At 46.6% G+C, this 17,749-nt stretch overlaps 1 protein-coding gene across 1 annotated transcript; it reads right to left on the reverse strand.

Annotated features, from left to right (window-relative positions):
- Positions 1–1,510: 1,510 nt before the first annotated feature.
- Positions 1,511–15,868, reverse strand: HSP90AB1 (heat shock protein 90 alpha family class B member 1). Its single transcript, XM_044444828.1, has 12 exons — positions 15,762–15,868; positions 14,173–14,319; positions 12,932–13,138; positions 11,336–11,495; positions 10,000–10,133; positions 8,655–8,966; positions 7,412–7,577; positions 6,491–6,681; positions 5,616–5,763; positions 3,588–3,856; positions 3,122–3,455; positions 1,511–2,107 (listed from the first exon to the last, which is right to left on the reverse strand). The coding sequence occupies exons 2-12, from the start codon at positions 14,317–14,319 to the stop codon at positions 1,998–2,000; spliced, it is 2,178 nt and encodes a 725-aa protein (XP_044300763.1). The 5' UTR covers positions 15,762–15,868; the 3' UTR covers positions 1,511–1,997.
- Between the last annotated feature and the right edge of the window lie 1,881 nt (positions 15,869–17,749).

Below are 17,749 nucleotides of genomic sequence, written 5' to 3' on the forward strand. Positions count from 1 at the left end.
TAGAGGAAGCCCCAGTTCACATGGACTGCTGGTTCTCCATGCATGTGTTTCCCGTGCCTTTGAGTCAGGAAAGCAAGTGAAGGTAGGAACAAAACCATGACTTCTGTCCCTAAACTATATTTAGCCCTTTTCCTTGACCTCTACAGCCATAGAAGATCTCACCACTGGAAAAGTTGTCTTGAGTTATACTCTGTGCCAGGTTAATTTGGTACTCCCTCCCACAGAGGATGGATTAGTCTTCCTGCAGCAGGACAAGCCTTGGCTGTTTTGGAGAACCAGCATGAAGATGATTGTCACATATCAGTCTAACACAGTTCTGTAACAGGTTCTTTGCTTCAGTCTCCAATGTGTGGAAGAAGTTGATACAAGTAAGTTAAAGCTATGTCAGATAACTGCAAAAACATCATCTACTCATTTCTATAAAGTCAAGGACAAGGTGAATGCAGATCCAGATTTTGTACTGAAAACCTTGTTTCTCACTCCAAAATGTTAACTAGCAAGTATTACATGTTGCAGAAACTATTTCAAATGGTGTAAGTGATAGGCTGAAAAAGGTGAAGAGGCAATAAGCTAGAAGCCATTACAAGGCTGAATACCCACAAATAGTTCATGAAGGGGGTGGGGGGCACTGATAGGTTTGCTGGGATCTTTCCCATGCCTGCCTCCCCCATTCAGCAGAGCCCTTTGACATTCTGTGTAGCTTTTTCAAGGGACTGAAAAACATGCCATGAGTAGCAAGAAAGGCAGGGAGGGCAGCAAAAAGCCCATTTACACCAGCTATGTTGCATATACCTAAATCAGGATCCAACCCAGGAGAGTTACACCCTTTAACCTTACAGCTAAGGTATGAATCCAAATCACAGTAATTTTCTCTTACCTAGTTCTCTGTTACCTATCTTGCTTCTAAACAAGCTTGAGTTAAACTGTGCAGTGTTTTAGGGAATTGTCAGAGATTAAGGTGATACCATTAGAAAGAGAAGCTGGATGGAAACGCTATGGTACCAGCATACGGTCTGATTGTGCTAAAATAGCAAGACTGCACAGCATTAGTCGTCACAGTCAATTAAAAATGAGCCATTTCGCTGCAGAATGACAATCAAGTAGGTCTAGATAGCTTGAGGCCAGCAGAGCAAATCTGGGTGGAAAGTGACTCAATCACATTCTATATAAAAATGTGCTTATAGTTGCACTTAATATGGAGGCAAAGAGATGCTCTTTATGATTTTCACTGTTGGGTTCACATATTCTAGCACAAAACATCTGAACTAGGACTATTTCTTTGCTCTTGGGTTCTTCAGGAAGCCTGGTTAGCAGTTGCTGGGGGACAGCTGCTATCCCTCTTGTGCTGCTTTTGGCCTTCCCAGCAGCATACCCTTAGGCACTGTGAGGACAGAATGCCTCACAGGTCTTTGGTCTGATTGAGTGAGACTCTTCTGTCCTTACCAAATCACAGCAAGTCTGATAACAAGGTACCTGCACTGGATGATAAAAGAAATCCACCACAGTCAAATTTCTTTGTAAACCACATTCTTTGTAAGTTTAATTCCAGTAAAACAAAACCAAATACAAACAGCCAACAGAAGTACACTTCCCTGCCCTCTGAAGACAAGGGGCAGCAGTGAGAGATGCAGACAAGAAATAAACTCACTGTCTCTGGGAAAGGCAATTGCTTTGTGTTCACCTCCACTGTGGTGGGCTGGACACTTGGCAGCCGAGATTTAGGATAAAACCCTGTCTGTGGGGGTGGGGAGAAAAAAAATAAAAGCCAGTGGACCAGTCCCTGTCCCCCACAGTAGCTTCTTCTAAGTGAGCAGAAAGACAGAGCTCATAGGTATGGGGGCCCCTTGCCACACTGGCTACCAATTATACACAGAGGAGTAACAGACCATTACTGAGGTGTGCAATTAGCACTGCCAGAGCCAGGCTTCCTGAGCAGGGCAATGGTGCAAGGGAAGAACGGGGGTGGGCAGGGGAGAACAAGAGGAAGATCACTTTCTTTAATCTACTTCTTCCATGCGTGATGCATCCTCATCTCCCTCCAGTGGAGGGACCTCTTCAGCGACAGCAGCACTGGGTTCTTCGGCAGCCACTTCATCTTCATCAATACCTAGGAAGAACAGCAGAAGATACAAACATCAGGACAATTCCAGATTAGAAATAATACCACCTTAATCATAATCACAGAGGGAAAGCCTGCATATAGGTATGCTATTAGACCAGCCTTCCTTAATCTGTGACCTTCCAGTTGTGTTGGACAGTGACTCCCATTGTCCAAGCCTGGGAATTCTGGGACATGCAGTTCAACAGTCCATTATAGGAGTCGCAGTCCAAAAGTGCATCAAGATGGGGAAGGCTAGTGTAGACTTAACAGCTGTTTATAGATCTAATACAGATAAGTAAAGTGTGAAGGGAGAACAGGGTGAACTACTTTCAGTGTCACATTATGAAGCATGTTCAAAAGCATTTCACAGAGTTACTCAGCATTCCCAGAAATTCTTGAAACAACCCATACAGTGGAATCAGTGTTGTAGAGGGGCCGAAGGAATGATGGTTTGATGTTTACGACCAACATGGAATCTGAGTTTGGCTTGTCCTCTATATCTGCTCTTTGGAATTTTGCCAGCCTTTATCAATGCCTAGATACCTTGTGGTACTCCAAAATCTCGCATTTTGACTTCAAATCAACTGTGCATACAAAATGCAGGCATTTTCTACTTCTCTGCCTACAGCAAGCACCACTTCAGGTCCATCTTGCTGCACAAACCTAGACAGATCTACCCATGTTTGTCTCCCCTGCTGTCTCTAGAACAGGGCTCCACTTTGATGCTAGTAGGGAGAAAACATCATTCCTTGGGTCCTGAGAACTCATGCTTCCCAAGACCAAGGACCCCTGACCCACTGAAGCTTTGTGACTGAGCACATCAGGGTCAAATGACAAACCAGTGAAGTACCCGGTTTGCCACATTCTGTCTCAGTGCAACCTTCCCAACTTGGCGCCCCCTGTGCTGCATTGCAAGCCTCAACATTCTCAGCCAGCATCACCAGGTTGTGGAAGGTTGTCTTAGTAGTAGAAGCAAGCAGATCTCCAGCGTTTTGGACGTCCTGTCTCCCAACAGCTCACCTAGCCCCAGCTTGATCATCCTATAGATACGGTTGGAATGTGTCTGTGGATCCTCCAGCGAGAAGCCAGATGAAAGCAGCGCCGTCTCAAAGAGCAGCACCACCAGGTCCTTGACGGCCTTGTCGTTCTTGTCTGCCTCAGCCTTTTGACGCAAAGTCTCTACAATGGGGTGTTCAGGATTGATCTCCAGGTGCTTCTTGGCCATCATATAGCCCATGGTGGAGTTGTCACGCAGGGCCTGGGCCTTCATGATCCTCTCCATGTTGGCTGTCCAGCCATAGGTGCTGGTGACAATACAGCAGGGGGAAGAGACCAGCCGATTTGAGACTGTCACCTAGCAAACATTTAGAAAACAATTATGTGGAGTCTTATCAAGAGTAGGGCTGGGGAAGGGCTGGGATGGGGTGTTGTCAGCCACTCACAACCCTACAGAGACAAGAGCCCATAGCAGGGCAGACAAGCTCACCTTCTCAACCTTCTTCTCCAGGATTTCCTTCATGAGTTTGCAAAGGTTTTCAAACTTGGCTTTGCTCTCCTCCATCTTCTTTTTCTCATCCTCATCTTCTGGCAGCTCCAGGCCTTCCTTGGTCACAGACACCAAGGTTTTGCCATCAAACTCCTTCAGCTGTTGAACACTGTACTCATCAATGGGCTCTGTCATGTACACCACCTCAAATCCCCGTTTCCTCACACGTTCCACAAAGGCTGAGTTGGCCACCTGCTCCTTGCTCTCCCCTGCAACCCAAAAGGTTAGGAAGTAACAAAACCCATCCATCCAATCTCACAGTTCCATTGCAGATATTAACACTGCTTTTGCAGGAGGTATGGTTTAACTGGCCTTGCAGTTTGCTAAGCCTCACTAAGGCCCTGAACCTAGCAAGACTGGTAGTCCAACATCCAAATCACCCGGTCAAGTAACTTACATTATTTGAGGCTCACTAGCCTTTGCACTCAATTGCAGTGATCCTGGGTAGCATGATTGTTACACTATTTGCAAAATTTGACAGTCGTTAAGTTCTCTACAAATATAGTCCAAGGCACCAAGATTACTAGTAAAGTTTAAGAACTGTAGTTTTTCCCCCTCAATACAAAATTCAAAATGTATCCATGGACTTGCAGTTCACCCCCAACACTGAGTATCACACATATAAGCCATGATACAGGGATTACCAGGAAAAATGGGAAGATACATGAATGTTTCTCCCTAGATATGAGCCAAACATGCCCCCCCTCCCCAAATGGCTAAGTTACATCCAGGCCATCCAGAAAGCTAAAATACAAGCCCATAGGACATTTCATTACCAGAAAACATCTCAAAATGGAATCTGTTTCTACCAAGCAGCCAATGTGGGGTTCTGAGTTAACACAGAGGCTGGTTTTACGGGAAAATGAGAAATCAAGATACAATTGTGGCTAGGCTAGATTAAGGTTTCGTTTCCTATTATGAATATGTGCCAGCTTTGTATAACTCTATCTTCATAACATCATGAGGATTATGCAATCTAGGGAGCTCCGAGGAGTGCTTCCATTTGTCATCTTGTGAGGAAAACTTACCCCAGGACACAGCATTTTAGCGAGGTGCATGGAGTGCAGAGAACAGGGATGGACAAACAAAGCATTTCAAAGCCCCCCTAGAAAACCTGTTAGCTTCCCAACTCTACTAACAGGTTTTCCACTCTGAAATGGTGAGGTTTAGAGACTGGATTCTCCATCTCTGTTTCAGGGATGGGTAATACGTGGACTTCTAGTTGTTTCTGGAAAGCAACTCCCAGCAGCCATAGCCAACATAGCTAATGGGGGAGGGCAATGAAAGTTGAAATCCAGCCACAAAGAGCCCCTTCCTCATCTCACCTCCACTTAGACATTGAACCAGCAAGCTTCAGGGAAGGCCATCTTGCAAGGCAAGTTGGCCTTGCGTTAGCACCAGTGTTCTTCCTAGAAGTTAGGTCACTAAGCTTCAGAAGTGCAGTATCTGTATAAGTGCAGTATAAGTGCAGATATGCCCGCCCGCCCCTTGAGATCTGCGGGAGAGGCCCTTCTCAGGGAACCCTCCGTGAAGGAAATTAGGAGGGTGAGTACTCGGAGGAGGGCTTTCTCTGCGGTGGTGCCCAATCTATGGAATGCGCTCTCCAGAGAGGTCCACCTGGCACTGTCCTTATTTGTTTTTCGGTGCCAGGTGAAGACCTTTTTATTCAAATGTTATTTTAATTGTTAATATTATTTATTCATTTTATTCTTTGGCCAGGGCAACTTAATTTATACTCTTAATTTATACTCTTAATTTATACTCTTAATTTATATTATTCTATTGAAGTTTATTTATGGTTGTGAGCCGCCCAGAGGCTTCAGCGAATGGGGCAGCATAGAAGTCTCATTCATAAACAAACAAACAAACAAACAAACAAATACAGTATCTCCAAGTCCTAGGATAGTCAAGGCCATTCCTGCTCAACGTAGTCTACATTCCTTTGTGAAGCACCAACATGTCACTCACCGGTGATGTAGTAGATGCTCTTCTGATTGTCCTTCATGCGGGACACATACTCGGAGAGGGAGTGCATCTCATCGCCCGAGTGAGAGGTGTGGTAACGCAACAGCTCAGACAGGCGTTTTCTGTTGGTTGAATCTTCATGGATCCCCAGCTGTGAGCAAGGAGGTTATATACACACATCCATTTGGATTCAGAGATTGCCCTATTCCCAATACATTGGGAAGATTAAAGGACAGTTAAAATAAAAGCTATTCCCCCAATTTTTCATTTAAAGTTGGAAGGAAATCCTATGTTTCAGTTCAAGAACTTAAACTGTGTCCAAAATCTTAGAAGGAAAAATCCTTTTATTCCCTCTGTATAAGGAACTGAAAATATGCATGCCCCCCTCCCCTCACCTAGCCATGAGTTCAGAAAATAAATATCATTCTGGAACCTTCCATGAGAAGAGATCACTTAAATGTGATCATTCTGAATTGGATCCCCAAAATTTAGGAGGAGCAACTCTTTTTCTCTTGCTAACACCAGCTAAACGTCTTTTCAAAGTCCACACAAAAACTATAAATAGGTACCTAACTGGTTAGATATCTAAATGCTGAGTATGAAGGACAACAGGTGATCAGGCTGAAGAGGATCACGCTTTCTGGTCAAAAGATATCACTGTTTCGATTCGCTCCACTTTTTTGAGTTGGTGCCTATGTTTCCTAGCCTTTTTGGAACCATGAGGACTAGAAAATATTTTTTGGTTTGTTCTGTTAATCATTGACAACTCCTAGAATTCTGAAAAAGTTAACATGGAAGAAGTTCAATAAATCCAGATCAAGAGCTTCTGCTGTATCAAAAACTGTGCTGCGCTAAGCACAGGGTGCCCTGGCTCTCACCTTGAGATTCTTGGAGAAGGCCTCATAAAACTTTTTGTAGTTCTCTTTGTCCTCTGCCAGCTCTGCAAAGAGTTCTAGGCATTTCTTGACAATGTTCTTGCGAATCACTTTGAGAATCTTGCTTTGCTGCAGCATCTCACGGGAAATGTTCAGGGGCAGGTCTTCAGAGTCCACCACACCCCGGATGAAGTCTGAGTTAACAAGACAAAAGAAACAGAACCCGAAATGGAAGTATCCCAACAGGGACAGACTGCACACATTGTTTAGTCTAGATAACTAATCTGAAAATGACAGCCAAAGCCCTAAACTCTGGAAACGAGGGCTCCAGTCCATGATGCCATCAGGCTGCCTGGGAGCAATGCTGTTCTAGGTATCTGATGAAGGGGCCACTTCAGGGATGGCCTTCCATGGTGGGGTGTTCTGGCAGCCCAGCCAAGCCAATAATTTTAAAGGCCCAGCCTACTTATATCATCATCCCAAAGTCTCAGGATTTAACTTTTTTAAAACTTATGTTAGGTATAACAGAAAAGGAAAATATTTAGAAAAACACTAGTGAACTCCTCCTGTTAAATGGGCCATTATTTTTCTTTTCTAGCATGGCTTCTGCCCATTTTACAGATACTACGTCTCTTGATGATACATGAGATCTACACACATTATCTATTTGTGACTCAGTGCGCAGTCAGCAGATGAGATCATGTGCTTGAGCTCTTGGCTCTGCACATGTTCTCAGTCCTTGTCTGGGACACTTTGCTACTCTGGGTTCTGGCAGCCCAACACAGTGACCCTGAATCCTCTATGGGGGACTTGCTTCTTCCAGAATTAGAATTTCACCCACAGGTTTGAGATGGGTCAAACAGAAGGGGAAGAAAAGCACCCAGCCTTTAAGTCAGGAAAGGCAGGATCTGAGTGGAAGCTTACTCAGGTACTCTGGGATAAGTTCATCACAGCTGTCCATGATGAAGACACGGCGGACATACAGCTTGATGTTGTTCTTTTTCTTCTTGTTCTCAAAGAGGTCAAACGGGGCCCGGCGTGGGATGAAAAGAAGTGCCCGGAATTCCAGCTGCCCCTCCACAGAGAAATGCTGTGAAGCAGGGAACATTGAATGAGCTACTGAGCCACTGGCAAACCTCCACACTTGTGGGAAAAATGGCAGCAAGAAATGCCTGCCTGGACAGGAAAGCCAGCCATGGCTCAAGTTATGCAATTCAGAACCTACATTGGGGCCACTGAACCTCTTCCAGCACAAGAGCTGAATACTATTTTGGAGAAACTTGTGGGCAGGGCTAAAGCCAAAGGGGCAGGGCCAAATAAAAGCACCCCCCTTTATTTGGTCTTAAAGCTCTTTGCTGCCAATTACCAAACCTTGCCAGAGGCTTGTCAGTCTTTCAGAGTGGGGAGGAAATGCAGGAAAGGCAGGAAAGAACCAAAGACTGGAGGTGGGAAATGTGGCCTGGATTTTGCAGAATCCCAGAGGACAACCAGGGACCCCAGGAGGGCTGAATCTGGCCCACAGGCTTGGGGTTCTCCATCTTGGTCTACATCATAGGATTCCTAGCAGAAACCGGACCTCATCTTATCCCTTTAAAAATCCTAAAGTGGCAGGTGTGACTTATTAGTGAAAAAGGAAGCTGCTCCAACACAATTTCAACTCATCACAGTTGAAGAAATCAGATTGTGTTCCTGCAAGGCATTTGGAAGCCACACACCCAGTTTCTGTCCCTGTAGCCTCTTGAATTCTCTTTTCCCCTCTCTCTTTCTGTGCACATGCCAAGCTTTAAGCCTAGCAACTAGTACTGCTGCTGCTTAGCAAAGGTAGTAAAGAGAAAAACAAGATATTCTCCTTCAGAACAATGTTAGCTATGAGTTGTCTGAAAAATTAGTTCACACTAAGAAATATTATGAAATACTCCGATGTGATGGAAAGTTAGGAAACATCTCAGGAGCTGTGAGAAGAACTTAAAACCAACAGCACCTTGCAGACCAGCTCCTCCATAAAGGGAAGGCTTCTTCTGCCCTTTTCCACAAGGAAGACTGCTTCTCGGTTCACACACAGCTCTCATTTGCTATTACTGATGAGCTTCTGGCTGACACAGGGGCCCAGGCAGTTAGCGGTGGAGTAGTATCTGCCTGCTTGCCCATTTCCACCGCAGGATCTCACCTTGACAGCCAGGTGGTCTTCCCAATCATTTGTGAGGCTCTTGTAGAACTCGCCATACTCCTCCTGGGTGATGTCGTCAGGATTGCGGGTCCAGATGGGCTTGGTCTTGTTCAGCTCCTCCTGGTCGATGTACTTCTCCATGATCTTCTTGGTCTTCTTCTTGCTCTTGCCACCTTCCTCCTCCTCATCTGAGCCCACGTCCTCAATCTTGGGCTTCTCCTCCTCTTTGGGAGTCATCTCTTCTTCCTCCTTTTCATCTTTTTCCTCCTCAGCCTCATCATCACTGATCTCTTTCTCACGCTCTTTCTCCACCTGTGGAAAGAAGGGAAACTTACTGCTGCAGGTTCAAAGACAGCATTAGATTAAAAAGCTTGCCAGGCTCCTGTCTGGCCGTTCTGCTCCTCATGCTTGACAAGTTAGCAGGCTTTTCTACTCTTCCGCAATCTAAAACATGGCCAAACACTTTCCCAGTTGAATGAGAAGGCCAGTAATCATATCCTGAGATGTGACAGAAGTTGAGATGCACCTACTATAGGATGCAGATAACTTTCTCTAGTAAACCATAGCACAGGGTTTCCCACGTGGGACTACCATGGAAAGCAGCTTTGCTTTCCCATCTAGAGTGTGCAAGACTTCTCCATCCTCAGACAAGCAGCCTTTCATCTATCCTATGTTTCTGCATGCATTGCAGAATCCGTATGTGCCTCCTGACATACCTGCTTAGAGTACTGCATGTGCAAAGCAGGGTGTGTGTCTGTGTGTGTGGGAGGGAGGGAGGGAGGGAGAAGCCTCAGGCCCAGCACACAAATCCAGCCCTCTGAGGTTCACCAGGTGACTCCAGTACTGCCTGTCTTTGTGGAAGCCCTTCAAACATCTGAAGGCAGCTATGAAGGCCACCAAGTGACAACTGAAGCCAGCCAAATGCATGCCCAGCCCATATTTATTTATTTTAAACATCTGTAGGCCACCCAATTGTGCCATAGCACCTCTGGGCAGCTCACAACACGAGATAAAAACACAGGTTTTTGCAGGTTGAAGGGCCAGGCAGCAAAAACACTGGAGGCATGGCAGCTGAACTGCATTCAGCTTGGAGGACTGCAAGCTGGGCAAGGCAGCTGTGCGGTTCAGGCAGCATCGTTACTAGTTGAGCCCCACCTGCCTCACACGTGGTGCTGGCGCTTGTTCTTGAGAGATTTCCGAAGGGTGCATTTGCCCTGTAAGTGACGAGCTGAAAACCTGTGGCAGTGAATGAGTGGCCAACAAGCTTTGAAGGTGTTCAGCAAGCACTAGCAAGTGCTGCGTACCAAAAGGTGGCTGTGGGAATTAGCTCCTCTGGTATACCTACATAGAGGGTGATGGGGTAGCCAATGAACTGCGAGTGCTTCTTCACCACTTCCTTGATACGGCGCTCCTCCAGGTACTCCGTCTGATCATCCTTCAGGTGCAAGATCACTTTGGTGCCCCGGCCAATGGGCTCACCTAAGACAGGGGGCAGGCAGACACTGCTCAGAGTTCATTCAGGTCAACAAATGGGACTCAGACAGCTACCAAATGGGGCAGCTATGGGCACACGGTAGCTCTGAATCCACTGGTGGATGACTGCAGCAGACTGGAAAGGATTTCTGACTCCCAGTCATTTAACTAGCAGCAAGATGATGATTCCACAGACACCTGAATTAGATTGCTGAAATTAAGGGGTAACCAGGAGAGGATACATTTTTGTGAAAGAGGGTGAGATCAGGCATCTTCAGGTACTGAACATACATTCCTAGGTTCCAGATGTGCTCAGAGACTCACTGCTCTTTGACTCTTCAGTGTTCTGTCTTTCTCAGGTGGTTCTGATTAGTTTATCTTGAGCTTCTATTAAAACAAGGCAGATCTAACAAGTCTGACATCCACCCAACCCTGAGCTTGGTCTTACAAATGAAAAATGTGAACCAATCAGAATGTCTGGGAGGTGGACAGGATTCTACATATGGTTCAGAATGGGCTGGCGTACAAGTTGGATGACTGGATCAGATGCAGATTTAGCTGTACCTGGAGTGGACTCATGGAAGTCAATGCAACACATCATTTGTGACTCACCCAAGTCCCGCTTATTTCAGTGACTCAGCTAGAGGCATGACAAAGGATCCAACCCACTGAGCTTTTTTTTTAAAGAACAAGTTCCTACTTGTTATTACAAGGAAGAGGTTTTTTTTTTAAAATTACGCACTCAGACACAAACCCTGCATCAGAGCCTAATGTTTGGGGAAAGAGCTTGTGTATTCTGAAAGCAACCCCCACAAACCCATTTGTATTTCTCAACCAGTATGCCTTTGCTTTTGCCCACACAGAAATTGTGCTGCAATCCAGCAGATCTGAAATGCTGCAAATCAAGGGCTACGGGGAATGAGTCACAAGCACCATGAACATTAGCAAGACGGATGCATGTGCGCTTGCATCCGTCTGGGCGCAGAATCTGAACTGTTCTGTCGGGATAGTCCTGGTCACCAAAAAGTGAACTGCCTCCGATGCTGCCTGGCTATTTGCTCACTTCAGAATCCATCTTTGATCCTTTGGGGCCGCTCTGTCCTCACAGCTTAGGAACTGAAACAAATTAGTCAGCTTAACATCCCACAAGCTGAATCAATCCCTTTCCTCTGGGGAAAGCCGATGGTAATCACCCAAGTCATACTTACCATGATCAGTTCTAACAGTGAAGGAACCCCCTGCAGATGACTCCCAGGCATACTGTTCGTCATCGTTGTGCTTGGTGATGACCACCACTTTCTCAGCCACCAGGTAAGCAGAGTAGAAGCCCACACCGAACTGCCCAATCATGGAGATGTCTGCTCCAGCCTGTAGAATGAAAGGAAGAGAACAGATCTCTTAGAAAAGAAGGCAAGTAAGCAACCTGATACACTGCAAACACACACCCTTCTGAAATGAACACAAGCAAGATTTTCTCAGTGACCAAAGAGGAAATGATTCTAGCAGCAGGTAATAAGCAGCTGTTGTTCAGCTGCAGCTTTATACTGATTAAAAAGTCAAAAGCCAAAACCAAAATGGAATGGGGTACTGTCTGGGCAAGATCCTGAACACTATAACAAGGCTTCAAAACAGATAAATTAATGCTAGGCACTGGATTCGGCATTTGGCTGCTTTTTCAAAACAAGTCCATGATGACAGAGCATGAGGGCAATTGCTGGCAAACCAGTCTTTCCAGTAGCAAAGGAGATTCAGTACACTGAATCTCTCTTTCTCTTTCTCCTTCTTCATTACTGTACCATGCAACCAAGACTTGTCTACAAATTCCAGGTTTATGTAATTTTGAACATGACACTCCACAAAGCTACACAATCCATCTGCCTCTTAAATGTCCAACAGTATTACTTTAATGCAACAGAAGCTCAGCAAGACTTGGCTCCATTTTTCAAATAAATGTGAAAACAAGATACACCTTTTCTTCCTATATTCCTTGCCTCTTTACCCCCACCAGGTGGAATGTAATGTTTTGCTAGACCACCTTCTTTCTTTGGTTCCCTGCTTTTTCCAGGTACTTGTCACTCAGACCTGTGTTCGTATGCCAAGAGCTCCACCCCAGTTCTCTGGCGGCCTCCTTTAGCACTCAACCTTCCTTCCATTCATCCAATTCCTAGAAATGGTGGGCACAGCTGATTCCTTGCAGCAGCCCATCCTCTGTCAAAAAGCAAAGTTGGGTGCCTGTCAACCATTAGAATATGGCTGTAGACCCTCTTCCAAGGAAGCTGTGGGAGGTCAGAATAACAGCTTATCTTAGCGTATACCCCTCACTGCCAGCAAAACTTGAGGAGGAGCAGTTCAGTCTGCTAAAGACAGAGGGAGCGTGTGGGGTGGGGGGCTGCACAAAAGCTGGGAAACCACCCTATGTTGGTGTCTGGCAAAAAGGGGCATCGCCCCCAGGCCAGGATGAAAGCCTATATGCACGAGAGCTTAGAGGACCTGGGAGGTCCAGGTCCTGGTCCCCACTCAGCCAGGAAGCTCACTACTGGGTGACTTAGGGCCAGTCACGCATCTCAGCCTCACAGGTTGTTGCTGTGAGAATGAAACAGAGCTATGAAAGCTGCCCTGGAAAAGAGGCGGACCAACTAGTATCAAATGTGGCCTAGGGCTTGGCATGTGTCATTCTTATTTTGGGCTATCCCATATCTGTGCAGTGGGCATGCTGTGCTTTTTGAACCCTGCACCTCTGAGAAGGGCCCAAGCCCTGCTGTCTCATGCTGCCTCCCAAACACCCCAGCTCTGCAACTGCCCACCTGCAAGGCTTCCATGAAGGCCTTGGTGCCAGACTTGGCAATGGTGCCCAAGTTGTTGATCAGATCTGCCTTGGTCATTCCAATGCCAGTGTCCACCAGTGTGAGGGTCCGGTCATGGGGATTGGGGATGATGTCTATCTTCAGCTCCTTGCCACTTTCCAGCTTTGAGGGTTCCGTCAGACTCTCATAGCGGATCTTGTCCAGGGCCTACGAGAGAAGTAAAGGCACATAAACATAGGGGATTTTCTACCAAATGTTGGCTTCACTCAGAGTTCAATAATACGTCTTCCAAAGAGAAGCATAAGGCAACTGCCTATGAGGTTCTCACCTTCGGAGATGAATGAGACAGACAAGTTTTCGCTAAGTAAGAAAAATCTTTTCAGAAGGGCATGACTGCTATCACAGAGCAGCAGCAAAGAGAGGTCACCCAGACCCACTGAGCACTCACTGGACCAGATGTCTCTTGCAGAGCAGCTTCTCCATGGGGAAAAGGAAGAGGTGTACAACACAGTGCTGGTCCTGTCTACTGAAAAGTAAGTCCCATTGCATTCAATGGACCTTATACCCAGCCAAGCAAGTAGATTTCAGCCATGATAAATGCAAGCAGAACTAGGCACTTCTCTCAAACCAGGCTCAGGAAGCAAAGCTGGCCCAGAACTGTAGTGCCCCAGAAAATATGCAGGCATCTTTCTCTCATTTTCTCCTCAAAGTTCATACACTAACCGAGGACTTTGTAGAGGTTTGTAAACTTACGTATTGTGTAAAGAAATGCTGGTTAGAGGGAAATTTCTCTCTTTCTCATATTATATTAGAATGTAAGATAGTGATTGCTGGCAGATTCAGAACAAAGGAAGCACCTCCAGCTTACAATAAGCTGTCATAAGATGCGGTTGAGAGGGCTTTAAAAGGTGATCAGAAAAATTCATGTTACATTAACAGCCAATATGCCTCTGAAAGTGGTCAGGAGGAAGTTTGTTCTCTCTCTCTATTTGATGATAGTAGAATCTAGGGTCATCCTACGAATAGTGCATCTCATTGTCCACTGGGAGAGATACTACAGTTGCAGGCTGCATTGCAGATCCTGAACTGAGCAAGGGGTGATCTCTAAGTGACTTCCCACTGCATAGTTCTAGCTAGGCCTTTGGTCTGATCCAGCACAATCCATAGTTTGTTCTCAAGTATTACTCCTTTGCATTCCTCATCTCCACATGCCATCCACTGTTCTGGAGCACCATACTCACATCAGAGGCGTTGGAAATTATCTCCCGCAGAAAGATTTCTTTGTTGGAGTAGAACGTATTGATGATCAGGGACATAAGCTGGGCAATCTCTGCCTGGAAGGCAAAAGTCTCCACCTCCTCTTCGCCATGCTGGATTTCTTCAGGCATCTGGAAGAAAATTCAAGGTATCAGTACCTTCGTAACATACTTTAATAACAGTGCTGGGTATTCACAGAGCATCCAAATAAGCTTCACATATGTTGCAAACCCTGTGAAGTAAGCCTATAATATTGCCCCCATATTACAATACCAGGGGGCTGAGCCTGTACTGGCCTGGGAGCAGTGGCCTTCCACAGCCTTGCGTTTAAGCACTAGGACAGCAGCCACAGGCAACCAGGGACGGCACACAGGCATGAAGAGGGAAGCCCAGTATACAAATGCAGCGGTTCCCTGCTCCTCTGCCAATGACCAGAAAGCTATACTGGCTCATTCCTGGATTACATGGTGGAAAGTCAGCTGTGTTATCTCAAGGACCTGAAGAAAATATGTAGACAAGGATATGGATGTTTCCTAAGTGTCCCATGGCCACTCAGCTGCTCTCATCCCAGACAAGGATAAGGTCCTTGCGATGCACAACTGATTTACTCTAGCTTGGATTGTTTCCATGCATGAACAAGGTCAGGGATAGATACTGCCAGGCTTCCTCTCATGTCACCGTGCCACATCTTGCAGCGCTTCATGAACTCAACAGCTGACCTGCATTTCTAACTATCTGTTTTTTTGGTTCACCAATCCCACTTCAAGCTTGATTTGTGTAAATCTTACATAAAACCCTAATTGCTAATACAAACCAGAGATTGCAGTTAGAGAAGAGAATGCTTTGCTGTAATTTTTAAGTTTAAATAAAAGTTGGATATGATAGTGATGGTCACCTTTCAGCAGCAGCCTTCCCCAACATGGTGCCCCCTCAAATGTGGTGGGATTACAATCCCCACACTCCTCGAATAGGTGAGGATCTGCCCCAGCACATCTAGAGGGCACCAGGTTGAGGGAGCCTGGGCCTGCTCAAGAGGCTCTTCAGTAGGCGACCTGCCCTGCCAACATGTGCGTCAACGGGGCCCGGTGGGTGGTTTTTAACGCCGTTCCCCCGAGACCCAGCTGGGGCGGGATGGCCTAGCGGGCGAAGCTTCCTCCTACGGCGGCGGAGAGGAAGAGCACGGCACGGCTCAGCCACAAGGGGCGGTGAGCGAGGCGCGTGCTGCGGGCCTGCAGCGAGCCTGCTCGGGCCTAAATCCACGGGCACGTGTGGAGCCCCGTTCCGCGGAAAGGGCGCCCGGCGCGGCGCAGGACCCCTGCGATGGAGGGTGGGTGCGGGGGATCCTGGCAGGGGCGCAGCGCAGGAATCCTCAAGATGCGGCCCTCCGGGGGCCTCTCGGTCTCGCCATCCTCTCCAGCGCCACATGGCTCCGGCAAGCAGGTGCGCCGCGTTGCGCCGCGCCGCGCGTCCCTTTTGCGCCGCAGCCGCGCGCGCGGCGGCACTTCTCCAGGCACAGCCCCCCGCCCCCCGCCGCATCGCCGGCCTCGCTCGGGGGCTTCCAGGCCCCGCATACCTTGATCGACGGAGATGAAGCTGGAGCACGACCCGGTCTTTCCGACAAAAGCCCGGAGAGGAGGAGGGACCGCCCGTGCCGGGCCTATATAGGGGCTGAGAGCGGAACTGTCGCTCGGCGTGCTGCCTCCGCCTTAAAAGGGTGCGGGTGTGCTGGGCCGGCGCAGCGGCAGCATCCCTGTGCAAGGGAGCCTTGCGGCGCATCGAAGGCGAGCGCCTGGCTGCAGGCGGAAGCTTCCGCGGCCGCTGTCCAGCTCCGCAGAAGCGAAGCGTTGACCTTGGATCAGCACAGAGGCCGAGCTGCAGCTGAGGACGGAGGGCATAAACTGTGTAAATAAATGGCAACTGCTAGGGGATTCATCACTGAACGATACTCAGGGCATCATATGTATTATATATGTGTATATAATCTGCATGTATCTATTATGGCAGAACACAGGTGTTTGTCTTAAGGGACTACAGGATAGCAAAGACTGCTGGAAACCTTCCAGCATATTCCCTGGTTAAAATCCTATTCCTAGTTCCAGACAGGTAGCCTAGCATGTCTGTTTCTCACAATCAACAAGGAGTCTTGGGATACTTTGAAAACCAACAACTTTCCTGTACCAGAAAGTAGACTTCACTTTAACAATCTGACGAGCTGGACTGGACAGTCATCTGAGTGGGATGGTGTCTGCAACTGCAGGGATTTGGTCCCAATCACCTTCTTGGCCCCATCCAACTCCCCTATGATTTTATGATTCTATTACTCCACTATTCTGTTACCTTTATGATTCCACAAATATTTGCATCACAACAATGGTGAAATCCTATACTTATCTGTGCAAAAGTTCAATAGAACTTAGTCCTTACTGAGTTCAGAAGAATTTAATTCCAACTAAGCATATATAGAATTGCCCTCTCAGTCTATAAGTTTTAAGTTGTAATGGTTTTAGGTTGTAGTCCTAAACACATATACTTGGAAGTACATTCCATTGACTTCAGTGCAGCAACATGTATCAGATTCCACTGTCAAGACTGCTGAAAACCTCACCTCAGAATGAACTGGTAGCTGTCCAAAGCCCTCAGGATTAGAAAGGCTAAAAGTAAATAAGTTGTGGCTTTCATTTATCAAAGCTTCAAGATTACATGCATGCAACTTTCAGAGAGTTGCAAGGCAGCTTTAATTTTACTTACATTTCTGTACAACAGCCTTTAGATATCTCTGTGTATGTGCATGAGACAGAAAACTGAACAGTTCATAATCAAATACTTGCATATCTGTTGCATTCGGCTAATATTATTTATTCATTAATTCATTAATAGCTGAGATGTGCAACCAGTGGCCCTCCAGATGCTGTCGTTGCCACCAGCCCCAGCCAGCATAACCGGTGGACAGGTATTATAGTATAACAACATCAAGACAGCCATGGGTCTCAGCTAGATTTAAAGCATTTTTACCTGGTTCTTCATCCTGAAAGGCTCCCAAGTAACCTCACAGATTCATTTAACAAGCTGAGATACTGTCTGCCTCAAGTTGCAATCTAAATGACTTCAAGTCATTGTTGTTGTTATGCACCTTCAAGTTGTTTCTGCCTCATGGCTACTCTATGGATGAACAAATACCCTTCAAAATGACCTGACTTTGACATCCCTGCTCAGCTCTCGTAAATTCAAGGCTGTGGCTTCCCCTGTGGAACAGATTCACCGTATAGTTGCTCCTTCCTTTCTTCTGCCGTTCAATTTTCCCCAGCATGATTGTCTTATCAGGTGAATCTTGCCTTCTCATAATGTACCCAAAGTAGGACAGCCTCAGTGTCATGACTTTTGCTTCCAGGGCACGTTCTGGCTAGATTGGATGCAGGACTCATTTGTTTTTCTGTCAGTCTAGAATAGCTCCCTTCCACCACAATGTCCTGAACAGATCCATTTTCTTCCTGTCAGCTTTCTTCTCTGTTCAGCTTTCACACCATACGTAGTGATCAGGAATACAAGAACATGGATGACCTT

This window comes from Varanus komodoensis, unplaced genomic scaffold, assembly GCF_004798865.1.
Source record: "Varanus komodoensis strain SLA01 unplaced genomic scaffold, ASM479886v1 scaffold1, whole genome shotgun sequence".
Classification (NCBI taxonomy): Eukaryota; Metazoa; Chordata; class Lepidosauria; order Squamata; family Varanidae; genus Varanus; species Varanus komodoensis.

Bases quoted from the DNA above. Each gene is read 5' to 3' on its own strand.
- HSP90AB1 (XM_044444828.1), bottom strand. From the start codon at position 14,319: ATGCCTGAAGAAATCCAGCATGGCGAAGAGGAGGTGGAGACTTTTGCC. The intron at 11,496-12,931 runs GTGGGCAGTTGC...TTCATTCTACAG, and splicing joins CCTTCATGGAAGCCTTGCAG to GCTGGAGCAGACATCTCCAT. The intron at 3,456-3,587 runs GTGAGCTTGTCT...AATGTTTGCTAG, and splicing joins TGGAGAAGAAGGTTGAGAAG to GTGACAGTCTCAAATCGGCT.